Raw genomic sequence first — 14,082 nt, forward strand, 5'->3', positions numbered from 1 at the left:
AGGGCAGGGGCTTTAGAAATGTGTGCTGGGGTGATGGGCATGTGGGTACAGGTACACAGGGCAGCAGGTGTAAGTATCCAGACCACACATTGGTAGGAACACAGGTTGCTGTAGGATCCCGTATTCTCTGGGTGGCTTTCTCTGTCCACTGGCTGTGCCTGAAGGGTACCCGAGGTGGCAGGGGTAGCTTGAGATGCTGGTCCATCTTCCTGTACCTGGAGGATTCCATGAGTATGAAGGTTCAGCTCTGCAGGGGTGTGTGGCAGCACCTGGAGGAGACATGCCAGGGTTCTCAGCAGGGCAGCAGGGGGAGAGCCCAGGCTGAAGGAGAGCAGTTTTAATTAACCATTTTTAATATCATTTTGGACTTTGGCTGGTATGTGAAGGCCCCGCTGGAAGCAGCATTTGTAAAAATTAAATCCCTCTTATTAGGAGCTTGCCAGACCCATATGCACGTGCTGCCCCTCCCTCCCCCCGCGCCCCTCTGAGGAAGTGCTGGATGAGGCCATGTCACGGCAGCAATTGGTTATCACGCCTTATCTGGGAATATGAAACTGTGCGGCATGACACCCGCTGCCACGGTGGAGACGCCAATTCATCTCGCCCTAGCTCTGACAAGCTAGACTGCCCTTCCTGAAAGGCATCCGTCAGGCGGGACCGGGCTGCCGCCTTGCTTGGTGCCCCTGCTTTCCTGCATGGGTTCTGGCGTGCCCTGGTCCAGCCTGGTCTTCCCGGGCTCTGCTGCCCTCCACCCCCCTTCCACACATCCCAGTCTAACTTCTTGGGGAGTCATTATTATAATAATAATCTAATCATGCTGACACGCTTTGGGGCAAGCGTCTAATGTTATCTGAAGTGGTCTCCCCGCTTAGCTGCGATAAGACTCAGGATGACGTGCAGATAACGTTGAGCTGCCCTGTCCCTGAGCGGAGAGCAGAGCAGAGCAGAGGGGCCTCAGCAGCCCTGCCGCCCGCCGCTTTAAGCCGGGAAGCGGCAGCACCTGCTAATGCAAGTGTTTAATATTTGATGGGCTGGGATAAAGCAGGATCACCTTCGAATTGAATTGAGTGTCAGCCGAGAATCTATTACTGAAATTCGGGTGTGATTTGACAGCAAAGTAGACGATGTTATTCTTCACTAGTTACTGCAATCTTCTCCCCGACATCACTTAAATATTTTTTTCTTTGCTTGAGTAAACACACATTATCCTTCTTTTTTCCCCTTCCTTCCCTTTTTCCTTTTTAGAAGGGGGAAAAAAAACCATCCAGCTTGCCTTCTCCAGGCTGATAGAGTAGATTGTTATTTCTTTATTTGTCCTATTAAATGGAATTTCTGATCGTTTAATCCGGCCTTTGTAAGTGATTTTAAAGTACTTGAAAGCCAGCCCGCCACTGCTCTCTGGCCCACTGCACTCCAGCCGTGGCCCTGGCCATGCATAGCAGCTTCTTCAGCTATGCACCACCCACTGGCTGCTTTCCCTCCCTGCCTGTGTTCCCCTGGCTCCAGCTCCGCCCTGGCTCAAAGCCAGCGACCTGTCCCCTGTCCTTGAGTCTCACACTCAGCCCCCAATTTGTGGTTGCAGCTGTGACTTGGGAAAGGGTGGGAGGGTTGTCTGGGAAGTTGGGCTGTGGCTAGTACCTCTGTGGTCAAGGAAAATGGCTTTGGAGGGTGCTGAGGGGGAAGTACACTGGCTCCCAGCCATTCAGTGCCCGTTGGGCTGAGGCTTGGTTCCTGCAGCTGGGAACGAAGGATACTAGCCCTCTGCCCAGCTCCTTGGCCCTGGCACAGACTCTGTATCCAGCCTCCCATCTTTTGTTTCTGAACCTAGGCTGGGTGCTCTCTCTTGTGAAGGAGTCTATAATGGGATGGGGACCTCCTGGGCCCACTGATGGGCAGGGGCACTTCAATGCCTCTCTGACTATGGCTGCAGTCACTTTAGTATCATCAGCAGTCTCACCATCTAACTTCTGGGAACTCACCCAAACTTCGCTCCACTGACCACTGTCCCACACGCTTCTTGCCACTGGGAGAAGGGCAGCCTGATGTTTGGGGACTTCAAAAGTGAGGGAATGGGTAATGTTTGAAGTGTCAGCTAGCTACACTAGCCCACTGGTAGAAGCTAAGGACTTTGCTAGCAGGCAGAATAGGAATTAAATTCCTGTTTGGCCACTTAATAGTGTTCTAACCCTTGTATGTCTCTTCTTTCTGAGTCTCAGTTTCCTCACCTGTGACATCAGGTCATCAGGCCTGTAAGGGACTGTAGGAGAAGGTGCCATCCCTGGCCTGCCATGTGCCCTATCTCCTTCCCCCACCGTGGAGGTTGGCAGCTGCCAAGTGACAGGAGTAGGGAATGGAGGGGGGCAATGAAGTGCTGGGGGTCTGAGCAGATCGATGCCCCCAGCACTTCCTTCCCCAACCCCAGGAAAACAATTAAGTACAGATCGATGGGTGGCCGCTTTGAATATGCATAAGTGAGCACTTGACCTTCAGCAGAGATCTGCTTCCCCTAACACACACACACACACACACACACACACACACACACACACACCACCCTTCATGTGCTCCCTTCACAGCTGTTTTAGTCAGCCTGATGACTTTACCCCTCCTCAGTTGGGTGCCTGCATGGCAAAAGCACTTGCCCACAGGCTGGTGGTTGGCCCCCTCTCACTTTGATTTTCCTATCCTGGAAGTTTGTATACATTGGTCCCCAGCTCCTACCTGACACCAGTCTCTGTTACAAGTAATACTGTGGGGAAGGGGCCCAGCAGAGAGCTGGGGACTCTGGAGAGGAGAGCATTTAAGGGTGGAGGGGGTACCCTGATGAGAGGAGGGGTCCTGACAAGGCGGGTCTTAGTAAATGGGAGTGCTCTAGAGGGGCTGGGGAGGGGGCACCCAGTGAGAGTCAAGGGAGATGCCCAGGAGAAAGGGAGCTGTGGAGGAGGAAGGGGTTTCTGGTGGAAAGGGGACCCATTGAGGGGATTCTCATGAAGTGGGATGATGAGAATAAATCCTTGGGGGGAAGATTTGGTATGGGGAGGGTGAGTGGGTTGGTTCAGGGGTCAGGGTCTCTGTTAACCATTCTTGCCTCCTGTCTTCCAGGCTTACAGCTTCGCCATGGGCTGCTGGCCCAAGAATGGACTTCTAGACATGAACAAGGGCCTCAGCTTGCAACACATAGGCCGGCCCCACAGCGGCATCGGTCAGTCCTTCCACATGTCCCCCTGGCAGCTCGGTCAGGCCCCTGCCCACATGCCCCAGTCCCCTGGCACACGGAGGGGCTCTGTGGCTCTTTCAGTGCTCTAACAGGGTGCTCTCTGTAGCTGAGGAGAGTGGGAAAAGGGGGTGGTATGAGGGGAGAGTGGAACCAGACCATCGGAAAAGGTCTCTCAGAACAATATTTAGGTGGAGGCTGGGGTCTGGGCTTTGGGTGGGTCACAGGTGGCCTTGGATTCAAGGCAGGGTACCCTTGTCCCTGGCTGTGTCTCTGGTGGGTGATGTCCTCAGAGGGGTGGGCACATGTCAGCTTCCCCACCCCTCATGGGGCTGGAGGAGGCTGTTTAATATTGTTTCAAGTCTGTGGCCACTAAACTGGGCGATCAATGGGAGTTAAGGAGATGAATTATTTAAACCTCACCAGCTTTTAATTAGTCGGGGTCCTTCTGACCGATGGCTCCGTCCACAGGGTATTGACTCCCCCGCAGGAGCAGCAGCCTCCATTGAGCGGTGCCTGGGTTGGGAGAGGCCACTTGGGGTACCAGGTGGGGGTGCACCCTCAGGGGTTGCTGCTTGGAAGGGGGCTAGAGTGGCTGTGGTCCTAGGGATTGGAGGCTCAGCTAGCTTCTGATCTATTAGTATGGATGTGTGTGTGTCTGACAACTGCAGCTTCATGTCTCTATGTCTAAGAGTATGTATGTGCCCTTGTCTATCTACAGCTGAGCGATGCATGTGTGTGTAACTATATATTTTTTTCCTGAGGGCACATGTCTGTCAGGAAGTCTGTCTGTCCATCGCTGCAGATCTTGTTTTGTGAGCATGTGCATGCAGACGCTTCAGAGCAGGCACAGCTCTGTTCTGAGTGGGGTGGAGCGAGTGTTCTTGGGTGGCGCTACAACATTGTCATGACCTATGTACCTTTGGGGAGGTATCAGGGATTGAGGGGAGAGGACTGGCAAAATAACACCAAAAGGACCCAGTTGCTGGCTACAGATGAGCCCCTCTTCCTTTCCACAGTCATCACTGGTGCCTGGTGGGCGCTGGGCACTCTGAGTAGAAGTTCCTGTCCTCATGGAGCTCACATCCTGGGAGGAGACAGAGACTGAACTGGGCATTTGCCACCCAGGCCAATAAGGGCTGTGATAGAAACACTTGGGTTGCTCTGTCCTCAGTTGCCAAGGTGGCTTCTACGCCTTTATTTACACCTCACTCACTTCTGGGATGCCCTGTATCATTCTTGTTGGGTGGGGGAAGAAGAAGCAGTCCATGGGCCTGAGGGTTTGGGGGGTGCCCCACAGCAATTGCTGTTCCCTCCCAAATGCTGTTCTGTACAGTCTAGAAGAGACTCCAAACCTAGCAAGGTGATATGCCTGGGATGTCAGCAGGAAGTTTTCTAGAGAAGAGGACACTTGAGTCGGGAGATCGTTGAAGGATGAATAGGACTTTGCTAGGCAGAAACATGGGAAAAGAGTTTTCTTCTTAGGAGGAGGTGTGTGTATAAAGCCAGAGGGCATGAGGAAGCCTGGCATGTTGAGAGGACATGTCCAGACATCTACAAATAGTTCCCAGTGACTGTAGTGGGACCTTTGGGTTAGAAAATCCATGAGGAAGTAAGTAGCCTGGAATGCCAGGTTAAAGGGGGTAAATTTCTCATGAGGTTTTGATGAGACGGAGGAGGTTTGTGAGTGAGAAAACATGATCAGAGCTCTGAGTCAGAATCACTGAGGCACTTTGTGTTGCACAAACTAGTTCTTAACAGGTGCTCGATAAATGCAGTCAGGTGGATGAATGAACAAGTGAGTAGATGAGTCAATGAAAGAGTGATGGGAAAGGGAGAGACCAGAGAATGAGGACCAGTGAGAGCGAGAGGACTTGTGTTGGCCCAGGGGAGAAGGAACTAACTGCCTGTAATTGAGTCTGGCCCGTGGGAGGGACCAGCGGACTGGGTTAACTCACCTTGCACAGCCTGGAGCTGGCCCGTGGGCGGGACCAGCGGACTGGGTTAACTCGCCTTGCACAGCCTGGAGCTGGCCCGTGGGCGGGACCAGCGGACTGGGTTAACTCGCCTTGCACAGCCTGGAGCTGGCCCGTGGGTGGGACCAGCGGACTGGGTTAACTCACCTTGCACAGCCTGGAGCTGGCCCGTGGGTTGGACCAGCGGACTGGGTTAACTCGCCTTGCACAGCCTGGAGCTGGGTGCCCTGCTTCTGCGTGTCTGTCCAGGGTGTGTTTTAGAGAGGAAGGGCTTCCTTGTTTCTGTTCTTTGTTGCCTCCTGGGACTCAGTGGCAGCCCTCTTGTCTCTGCTCATGTGATTCTGGGTTAGGACCCCTGAAGTGTTCCTTCCTTCTTCATAGGAGAAGGTTTTCTATCTGGGTGGGCCCCAAGAGGACAACCCAAGGCTATGAGTGATAACAGAGTAAAGGCTTTGGAGCCAGAAGATGTTCTAGTTCTGTCATGCAGAGCCCTGTGACCTTAGACAAAGGACAGTGCCACTGCCTCTCAAAACTGTTGGGAAGGTTCAGTGAAGTCGGTCGTGTGAAGGGCTTGTGCAGTGCCTGGCACACAGTAGGTACTCAAGGACACTGAGGGTTCCTGGCATTTGGTGTTTGTATTTTGAGTGAAGAGGGCTGCCCTGCCAGCTCCTGACTCACTCTGAGGTATGGGTGAGGGTGCTTGGAAGGGAGGGAGGATGCAGGGCATTAATTGGGCTGGGAGAGGCGGGGAGGGGAGACAAGGGTTTTGAGCAGTGAGGTTAATGGCCCTCGCACCAAAGAGACAGCTTTAATGAGCTTCAGCTGGCGGTGCCCCGAGTTACTGTGCGTGCTAAAAGGGTCGCGCTGTAAGAGTTTGATGTGGACTATTTCCCAGCCCTGGGGTCAGGGGTCAGCTCCTGTCACTGGCCACTCAGGCTGGTCCTCAGTGACATGGTGCTAATTAACTGTGTGAGGAGCTGCCAGCCTGGAGTAGGGAGTGGTATGTATATTGGGGGGTGGGAGTGAGACAACATTGGTTATGCTGGGCAAGGGTTCTGCAGGTCCCACAGCTTAGCCATCTTCAGGATCTGCTTGGTTCTCCCACAATGCCGTGGGGGTGGGCAGTGGCTCAGTGTGCAGATCACCAGTGACCCTAGGCACACCAATGATCCTGAGCCTCTCTCTAAGGTATGTGTGGCAGGGGGAGCCTGTGGGGCCTACCTGGTGGGAACTCCTGCTGAGCATTGGTGGTGGAGGTGCTGAGAGCAAGGGAGCAGGCACACTGGGGGGGTGGGCTGATGGGAGGGGCCGAGAGGTCCAGCAGGAGAAGGGGAGAGGGCCGTTAGGGTGGATATGGGTGGCTGAGCTGTTTGAGGGGAAGTGTGGGAATGTTCAGGCAGAGGAGCGACCTGGTCAGAGTTGGGCTTCAGACAGAGCAACCCGAGAGTGTGTGCAGGGGAGACGAGTGAGGAGAAATGGCATACGGGAGGTACGGTGAGGTATGTGGGGGTGATGGCTAATTCAGAGCCCACAGTGACTGTGGGAATGGAGTCGGGACTGGGTCAGTGAACGTTTACCTTGCTCCTGCTATGTGATAAGTGCTAGAAATGTACTGATAAAGATGACAGACACATGCCAGCCCCCACAGAGCCCACTGGCACAGTCCAGGGTGGGGTAATGGCTTGGCCCTGGGGACTGGGGGAGAGAGGGCCCAGTGATGGAGGCAGCGAAGCTTTGGGAGGAAAGGGGGTACAGGGCAGTCAGCAGGGCCACTCAGTCAGACACTGTCTCCTGGGAGAGTGGAGTTGGCCTTGTGAGTCCACTAGGGACTGCTGAGTGCTGTGTGGTTCTTTCCTTTCAGCCGAGGGTCAGCAAGGCACTCCCATTATTTTGGGGCACTTTGTGTTAACTAATTTAATTTTCACACCAGTATATGAAGGCAGGCATCATCATTCCTATTTTATAGGTTAGGAAACTGAGGCTTAATTAAGCAACTTGTCTGAGGTCATACAGCCAGTTGACTTGAGGAGTCCGGATCCAAACCCAGGGCCATCTAGATGCAGAGCCTGTGTTCTTACCACCGTGCTGAACTGGAAGTACCTTTTTTGTGTCAGGCTTTGCACTACTGAGATGATGAGGAAGAAGACAGCTCACTTCCCTCAGGTCCTTCAGTGCCATGTGAAACATGCAGGCCCTGACAGAGCTTCAGTAGCAACAACAGAAGAAAGGAAAGGAGGCGTTGCCCCCCTTCACTCCTGCTGCAGCTGCGCTCAGAGCCAGGGCCCCGCAACCACTGGCTCTGACCTTCTTCAGATCCCGACAGTTCTTCCTCTGAGTTCCGTTTGCTCTCTGCCTCTTGGCTCAGGAAGTCCCATCTTCCAGGGGCCACCTTCTCCGGGAGTCTTGCCTGGCCTTCCCGCTGTAGATGTACAGAATACACCTTTAGGCCCCGATTATAACTTGTTTGCTAATGATCAGTCCCCATATAATGTGACCTCTCTAAGGGTAAGACCCAGGCCTCCTTTGCTTCTTTCTCTTTGGAAATCTGCATAGGAAATGTTAGTAAAATCTCACCACTTGTGACACAGAGGCCCCATAGACTGCTGGTTTCAGCTGGCTGGGAGAATAATTGAAACCTTCCCTGTGCCCAGCTGGGTGGCCCTGCCCTGGTTGCTTAGGCTCCCGGTAAGGTGGAATGGCCAGACAACAAGTGGATTCTCCCAGGAGTTTGTGGCCCAGCACAGTTTGGCCAGAGAGCTGGGTTGGCAGGTGGCAGGATGGGGGTCTGGCCCCAGGAGGGCAGTACAGGCCTGTGGTCTCCCCTGAAGGAGTGGGGTGTCTATCAAGAGTCTAGTCAGAGCGCATTAGCTCTGTGACATGGATCTCATTAGTGCCCGTGAGAGGTGTCACTGCGGGAGAATCGTCAGCTCAGGGAGACTCTTGTACCAAAAGGAAGAAAGGACAGTGACAGCCTTTTCTCTGCCGCCTCTGCCACCAGCTCCCTGGGCCGCCCGCCCTCCTCCTCCTAGTGGGGGTGTGGGGGTGCTGGCTAATGAGCTCGTCTACTGTACAGCTTTGCCTTCCCCTCCTTGAAGTTCTCCGGGTCCCTCTGAAGACCTCAGGCCTAGGATTAGCACACACCAAACAGCAGCCCCCCTCTTGCCCAGCAGGGAGTTCCTTCTGATCACCCTGCCTCTGCTACCATAGGCAAGGGAAAGGAGGTGGGGCCAAGACAGCCACTGTGGCCAGCAGGAAGGGGCTTTCACCTTTGGAAGGCTCAAGCCCTCTGCCTCTCTTGACCATGTCTGCTCCGCAGTGGGCTCTTTCTTCTCTGCCCCCTCCCTTTTCCCCATGACATCTCCCATCCTGGCAGGGTCTCCATCCCTATAATGTCCCTCCTCCCAATGCAAGGAAGACCCTGGGGACTCTGGCCCAGGGTTCAACAGAATGTGGGATTTAGATATGATCTGATATAGGACTTTCTGGCTCAGCTAGGACTTCAGAATTAGCGAGAGCCCAGTATTTGGGTTTCAGATGACCTGATGGTGGTGAAGTATTGATATGAGGCCCCTGCAGGCCTGATAGCCTTCTCCCTGGCTGTCCTACAGGGGCAGAGAGGTACCTTCCCAGTTCCTCCCTGCTTCAGCCATCTTCAGGGCTGCGAGGGGAGGATTCAACACAGCTGCCTTAGGGGTAGGGCACGGAGACAGCTCAAGCACATGCTTCCCCAGGACTACCCCCACTCCTATCTGCTCTTTGTAGTGTAGCCCAAAGAAAGTGGGGGGGATCGATAGCCATGAGAAGAGAGAATTCTCCAGGCATCCACAGTCTCCACTGGCCTTCTTGGATAGTGCTCAGGAAGAGGGGTGCACACCTTCCTCCCTGAGCTGGTACCCTGGGAGCCCCAGGGACACCTGAGGACTTGGTCCTTGCCAGATACCCTGCTCTAGTCTTCAGTAGCAACCACAGATGGAAAATGGATGGCTGTATGGACGAATGGACTGACGGATGGATGGAGGAAGGTTCTGGTATATGTACATATGTGTTTTGTGTGTGATGCACTGGAAAGTACAATCTTTGTTTCCCTACCTTCCTAGCCCTGGGCCCCAGCCTGGCCTCCCCTTGTCTCTCTCTCTCTGTATCTCCTGTCAAACCATCGCAGACGTAAATGACAAAGAAATCAGAAAGACAGATCAATGCTGGCCAAATTAGCACTTGCAGATAGACTGTGCGGGGATGTCAGCGCCCTGACCCCTGGTGATCTTGCAGCCTCCGCTGCTGATATTATGCAAATTGCATCCATCTGGCAGGACCCGTGTGCTTGCTGCTCCTACTCAGAGGAGTAATGGGCTGGGGGTGGGCGGGAGTATTGGAGCAAGAGTCGGTGGAGTGAGTGTGTGCGTGTGTGTGCATGTGTGAGCATGTGCTTGAGTGTATGTAAGGGCGTGCAGTGCCCACCAAGCACTGGGTGGTGATGGAGTGATTGACAGGGCAGATAAGGGGCTGCATTGGATTCCTTTGGGCTGGGGGATTAGGAGCAGCCACAGATGGGAGATAACTGGACTTCATTTCAGTTTATTTTCCTTCTTATCCCCTCTCCCCACCTTCACTCCCCGAAAAACACAATCTCTCTAGTTTGCGTTTTCATCAATATTTGCAAGTCATTACCAATGGTTTAAGGTGAGAGACAATGTCAGGGCCAGACTAGGCCAGCCCCTCCCCCAGTCTTGTACAGGCTGCCTGCACTCCAGTGGTGTTCACAGCAGCCCTCCTCCTTTGCCCCCAGTATTCATGGGCAGTCCATACCTCATGGACCAGTCCTCCTGACCTATCTCATCTGACAGTCCTTAAGCTGGGCCCCTGCCCCTCCCACCTGTTGCTGCTGTGTGACTTCCTTGCCTCCAAGTTTAGACTTCAGCTTAGGCTCTTCACCCCTGGTACTACCAGCTGTGTCCCTGGGAACTGTTCTTCCTCTTCTACGGGACTCTGGACCTTTCCTCATGTGTCTTCCAGTTCTTAACACTATTGACCGGGGCCCAGAGCCCAGCTGGGCAAAGTGGAGCCTGGGGCCTACGGAAAGGGGAATGTGTTTGGTCTGGCCTGAATCCCCATCTACACCAGTGTCCTTCCACATTTGCTGAGTGCCCGCTGTAGAAAGAGGACTTTATGTCTGTTATCTCACTGAACTCTCAAACCCTGTGAGATACCCTCCAAGATAGGAACTAACACCAGGCTCAGGAAGGCTGTCATTCACCCAAGGCTACAGAGCAAGGAGGTGGAAAGTCGGAATTTAAACACACATCTCTCTAGGGTCAGAGCTCTTAATCAGCAAGCGGTACTTACTACCTCACTGCCGTGCCACCAACCCCAAACGCTCACACGTCACCACCCCCGGATTCATTTAAAGGAACCATCCATGTACAGTAGGCAGACAAGTTCCTTCAGCTTGTGTGTAGCCTCTGAACACAAACCCTGACCCAGACCAGATTCCCTGCCAGGCTGAACCAGACAGAAGGGAACAGAATGCAAACATATCCTGCTCTCAGTAGCTGTGTGTCTGAAACAATTGGGCTGTAGCAAGAAGGACACACAGAGGACAGAATGTACCCAGCAGCTGAGCCTGCCCAGGGATGTCAGAGCACCTGGTATCTAGGCTCCTGCAGCTCAGGGACAAGGGCTGAGTAGCTCAGGCCAGCCAGCTGTGGTGGCTGCAGGTACAGCTGTCCCAGAGGCCCCTCCAAAACTGGGTTCCAGCTGTACCCACCCACCAGGCATGGTTGGGAGCTGGGAGTGTTGGGGACATGTCCGGGGACACGTGTGCAAGGGGAGCTTGTTCTAATGAGGAGAACATGGCTGCTAGTTAGGCGAGGGGTGGGCGGGGAGCCTCAGAGCTGATTGAAGGCAGGGGCAGGGGTCAGACAATTAGGCCCAGATCCGGCCGTTTGATGTGAGTTCTGAGGCCTCAAAGCCTCCCTTCAGCCCGCTCCCTCCACTCCCTCCTCTCCCTCCTCTTTCCTTTCTTCTTCTGCCCAAAGGCAGGAAGGATGGAAATGCTTACTCTCACTGTTACTATTATTAAACTCTGTGGCAGGCCAGCCAGACCCCAGGACTCCTGCCCACAGGGGGCCCCCCAGATCCCCCAAGGCTCCTTGGACCCCAGGGGGCATCTGGCCAGTAGCCAAGGCCAGCCTGAGGGTAGGGACAAGGTGTGACACAGGCAGGGTAACCCTTCTGCCTCTCTTGCTTCAGAGACAGTAGTGAATGGGGCCTCCCAGTGGAGATTTGGGCCGGGGCCTGCCAGGGCCACATCCCAGGCCTGCCTTGACTGTCACCTCCTGCAGCTACCTAGTTCTTTTCTGTTCTGTCCTGGGATTAGGGGGTGAGGGCATGGTTCATTCACGCTCATACCCACCACACACACAGTTGTTTGCAGCAGTCACACCAAAACATAGAGCCCCACAGTACTGTCACACTCATACACCAAACGGTAGGTAGTGTCCCCTGCCCCCAGGCTAAATGTTATAACCCACTGTTTTCACAGGGTCCTACTCTAGTCATACTTACACTGGCTTATGCAAAAGCCGTGCCTGTGCCCTAGGCAGGGCCCTGGGAGCTAAGCCCCTCCCCCAAAGTGGCTGGGAACTGCAGTAAGATCTTGTGTCCAGGTGGGTGGGGAGCGGGTCCTTCCAGTTCCCCATCCTAGGAAATAAGCCTTTCGAGCTGGTACTGACCAGAGAGCAGGAGGAAGCCAGATTGGGGGGGCAGTAGGGAGAGGGAGGGTGGGAGCAGAGATAAATGTTAGCTCATTTCTTCCGTAATTAGTTACTCCCTCATCCCCGCGTTGTAATTGTGAACAAGCTGTAATGTTTAATTAGTCTGTAAATGAAACCCCAATTTCATAATGGCCTGGCTGACAGGGCTAAGTGAGCAGGGGAGGAGAGGAGGGGAGGTAATAGGGAGGGCTTGCAGAGGGGGGGGGAGCGGCTGTGGGATCACCTCCTCTTCTTTTCAGCCCCAGCCTGGCCTCTGTGGGGGTTAAGCCGAGGGACTGGGTTCAGTACTTGCCTCTGCCTTTACTAGCCTCTCCACTGCCCTTCTTACCAGAGAAAGGAGAGGGAAGGGAAGGTTCCTGGCATCCTTATTCCACCCTCCCTACCTCCCCTTCAGTTCTGTGCTTAGGATACCACAATCACAGCCCAACCTAGATGCTTCTGGTTGGGGAAGCTGACCTTGGAGGCCCAGGCCTGTGACCCCAACAAGAAGGATGCTTCCTCCCCTTGTCCAACCTTTCCCCTCCCAAATCACCCTGCTAAGAGGTCTTTGCTTAGCACCTGGACCTCAGGATCTGGTCCTACACCTAAAGGAGCCAGTGACTGGAATAGGATAGGCCCCTCCCCATCCACCCCCACTGCCAGTGGAATCTAGCATCTGTGCTATGCTGACCCCAGGCCAAGCCTTATCTCAGTAGGTGTCACAGCAGACTGTGATAAACTGGAGCTGCCGCAGGGGGGAGCCCCTGGCCCCACCGCTGCCTCATCGGTCTCTCCCTGTCTCCCCCACAGCATCCTCACTGCCTGCACACACCCCACCCGCCTGCCGCAGCCATAAATCTCAATTTACGAGGGTGGCTCTGGTGGGGGAGGGAGGCAGCACCACTAATGACGGCTCCTCAGCCGGATTTTTCATGTTGCACAGTCATAAATTTTTAAGAACAGTATGGGCAGCACGTTAGCGAGTTATCGAGGCTGCCTCTGTGCTAGCTGCCTAGCTTCAAGAGAGCAAGCAGAGTCTGGGTAGGGCAGAGGAGGCATTTGGGGCAGAGCTGCGGCCCAGCAACTAGACTAGTGCGGAGGCAAGGGTAAGGCTGGGCCAAGCAAGCAGCTAGCATGAGCTTGGCACAGAGCAGCTGGGAGCCAGGGACAGGCACATGGTGGGATCAGGCATGTGGGCACACAGACCATGGTGTTGGGAGCTGCTGACCATGCCTCTGCTCCGGGACTTGACACCATGATGTACAGGGAGCCTGAAGACATATGGATTTTCAAAGTGGCCACTTTGAATAGAATTACAAACCCTGACCATGTGCACGAGGCAACTGCCCTAGAAGGGCTGTACTTGATTCACAAACCAGGTGTCTTTTAGGATTGTTCTTGGGAGCTACGGTCCCTGGAATCACCCTGAGGGATTCCTAGGGAGATGCCCATAGAGTGGGTGGGTCTGTGTGTATTCTGGAGCCAGGTACCTGGAACTCGGCTGGCCTCATTCTAGTTCAGGTTCATCACTTCCAGGGCACGGGTCCTGGGGAAGTCACTCACCATCCTGGGCCTCTGGTTTCTCCCCTTTAAAGTGGGGTTGATGGTGCTCCTACCTCTCCAGGCTTACTTTGCGGATTTGAAAGTGCAGGCAAACCCTGAGTACAAGTTAGCTGGTTGTCTGCTTGAATCTCTGGGAGAGTTTTGAGTGGTGTGTCTGGGGAAAAGCATTGGCTTTTGTTCTTTCATTCAGAAGATGTATGTTTGCTGAGGTCTTCTGGGTGCCCAGTCCAGTACTGGGTTTTCAGAGGCGAGGGAAGTCCCTTCCTAGGGGGAGGTGTGAGCACTTGTGGCTGAGATGGGTCAGTGCTCCCCACCCTGTGCCTGACGTCCCCTGGGGCCGTGGGCTGGATCCCGTGCTGTTCTGCCATGGCACACCTAAGCCTCAGACTGCTGAGAGGCCCACACTGGCCCCTCCACCCCACCCCCCACACCCCCGGCCATAGCTCCCCTGAGTTTCCTGTCTGTGTAGTTGAATCAGGTTAATGGTCTTGACCATCTCTTGGGAGCACAAAGTCAAGAGACCGGATGTCACTCCAGTCAGCAGAGGTGGTATGAGTGTGTGTCTGGGTGTTCAGGG

The 14,082-nt window shown here is 54.3% G+C and overlaps 1 protein-coding gene across 8 annotated transcripts in view; it reads left to right on the plus strand.

The window, feature by feature from the left end:
- ERI3 (ERI1 exoribonuclease family member 3) overlaps nucleotides 1–14,082 on the plus strand; it is a 123,204-nt gene that overhangs the window by 95,549 nt on the left and 13,573 nt on the right. For all 8 annotated transcript variants that reach the window (XM_036255670.1, XM_036255672.1, XM_036255665.1 and 5 more), the window contains one exon: nucleotides 3,103–3,202. In XM_036255670.1, the coding sequence (XP_036111563.1) occupies nucleotides 3,103–3,202 (100 nt within the window). The remainder of the gene's footprint in view (nucleotides 1–3,102; nucleotides 3,203–14,082) is intronic.

The sequence above is a fragment of the Molossus molossus genome, unplaced genomic scaffold (assembly GCF_014108415.1).
Source record: "Molossus molossus isolate mMolMol1 unplaced genomic scaffold, mMolMol1.p scaffold_m16_p_12, whole genome shotgun sequence".
NCBI classification, from domain to species: Eukaryota; Metazoa; Chordata; class Mammalia; order Chiroptera; family Molossidae; genus Molossus; species Molossus molossus.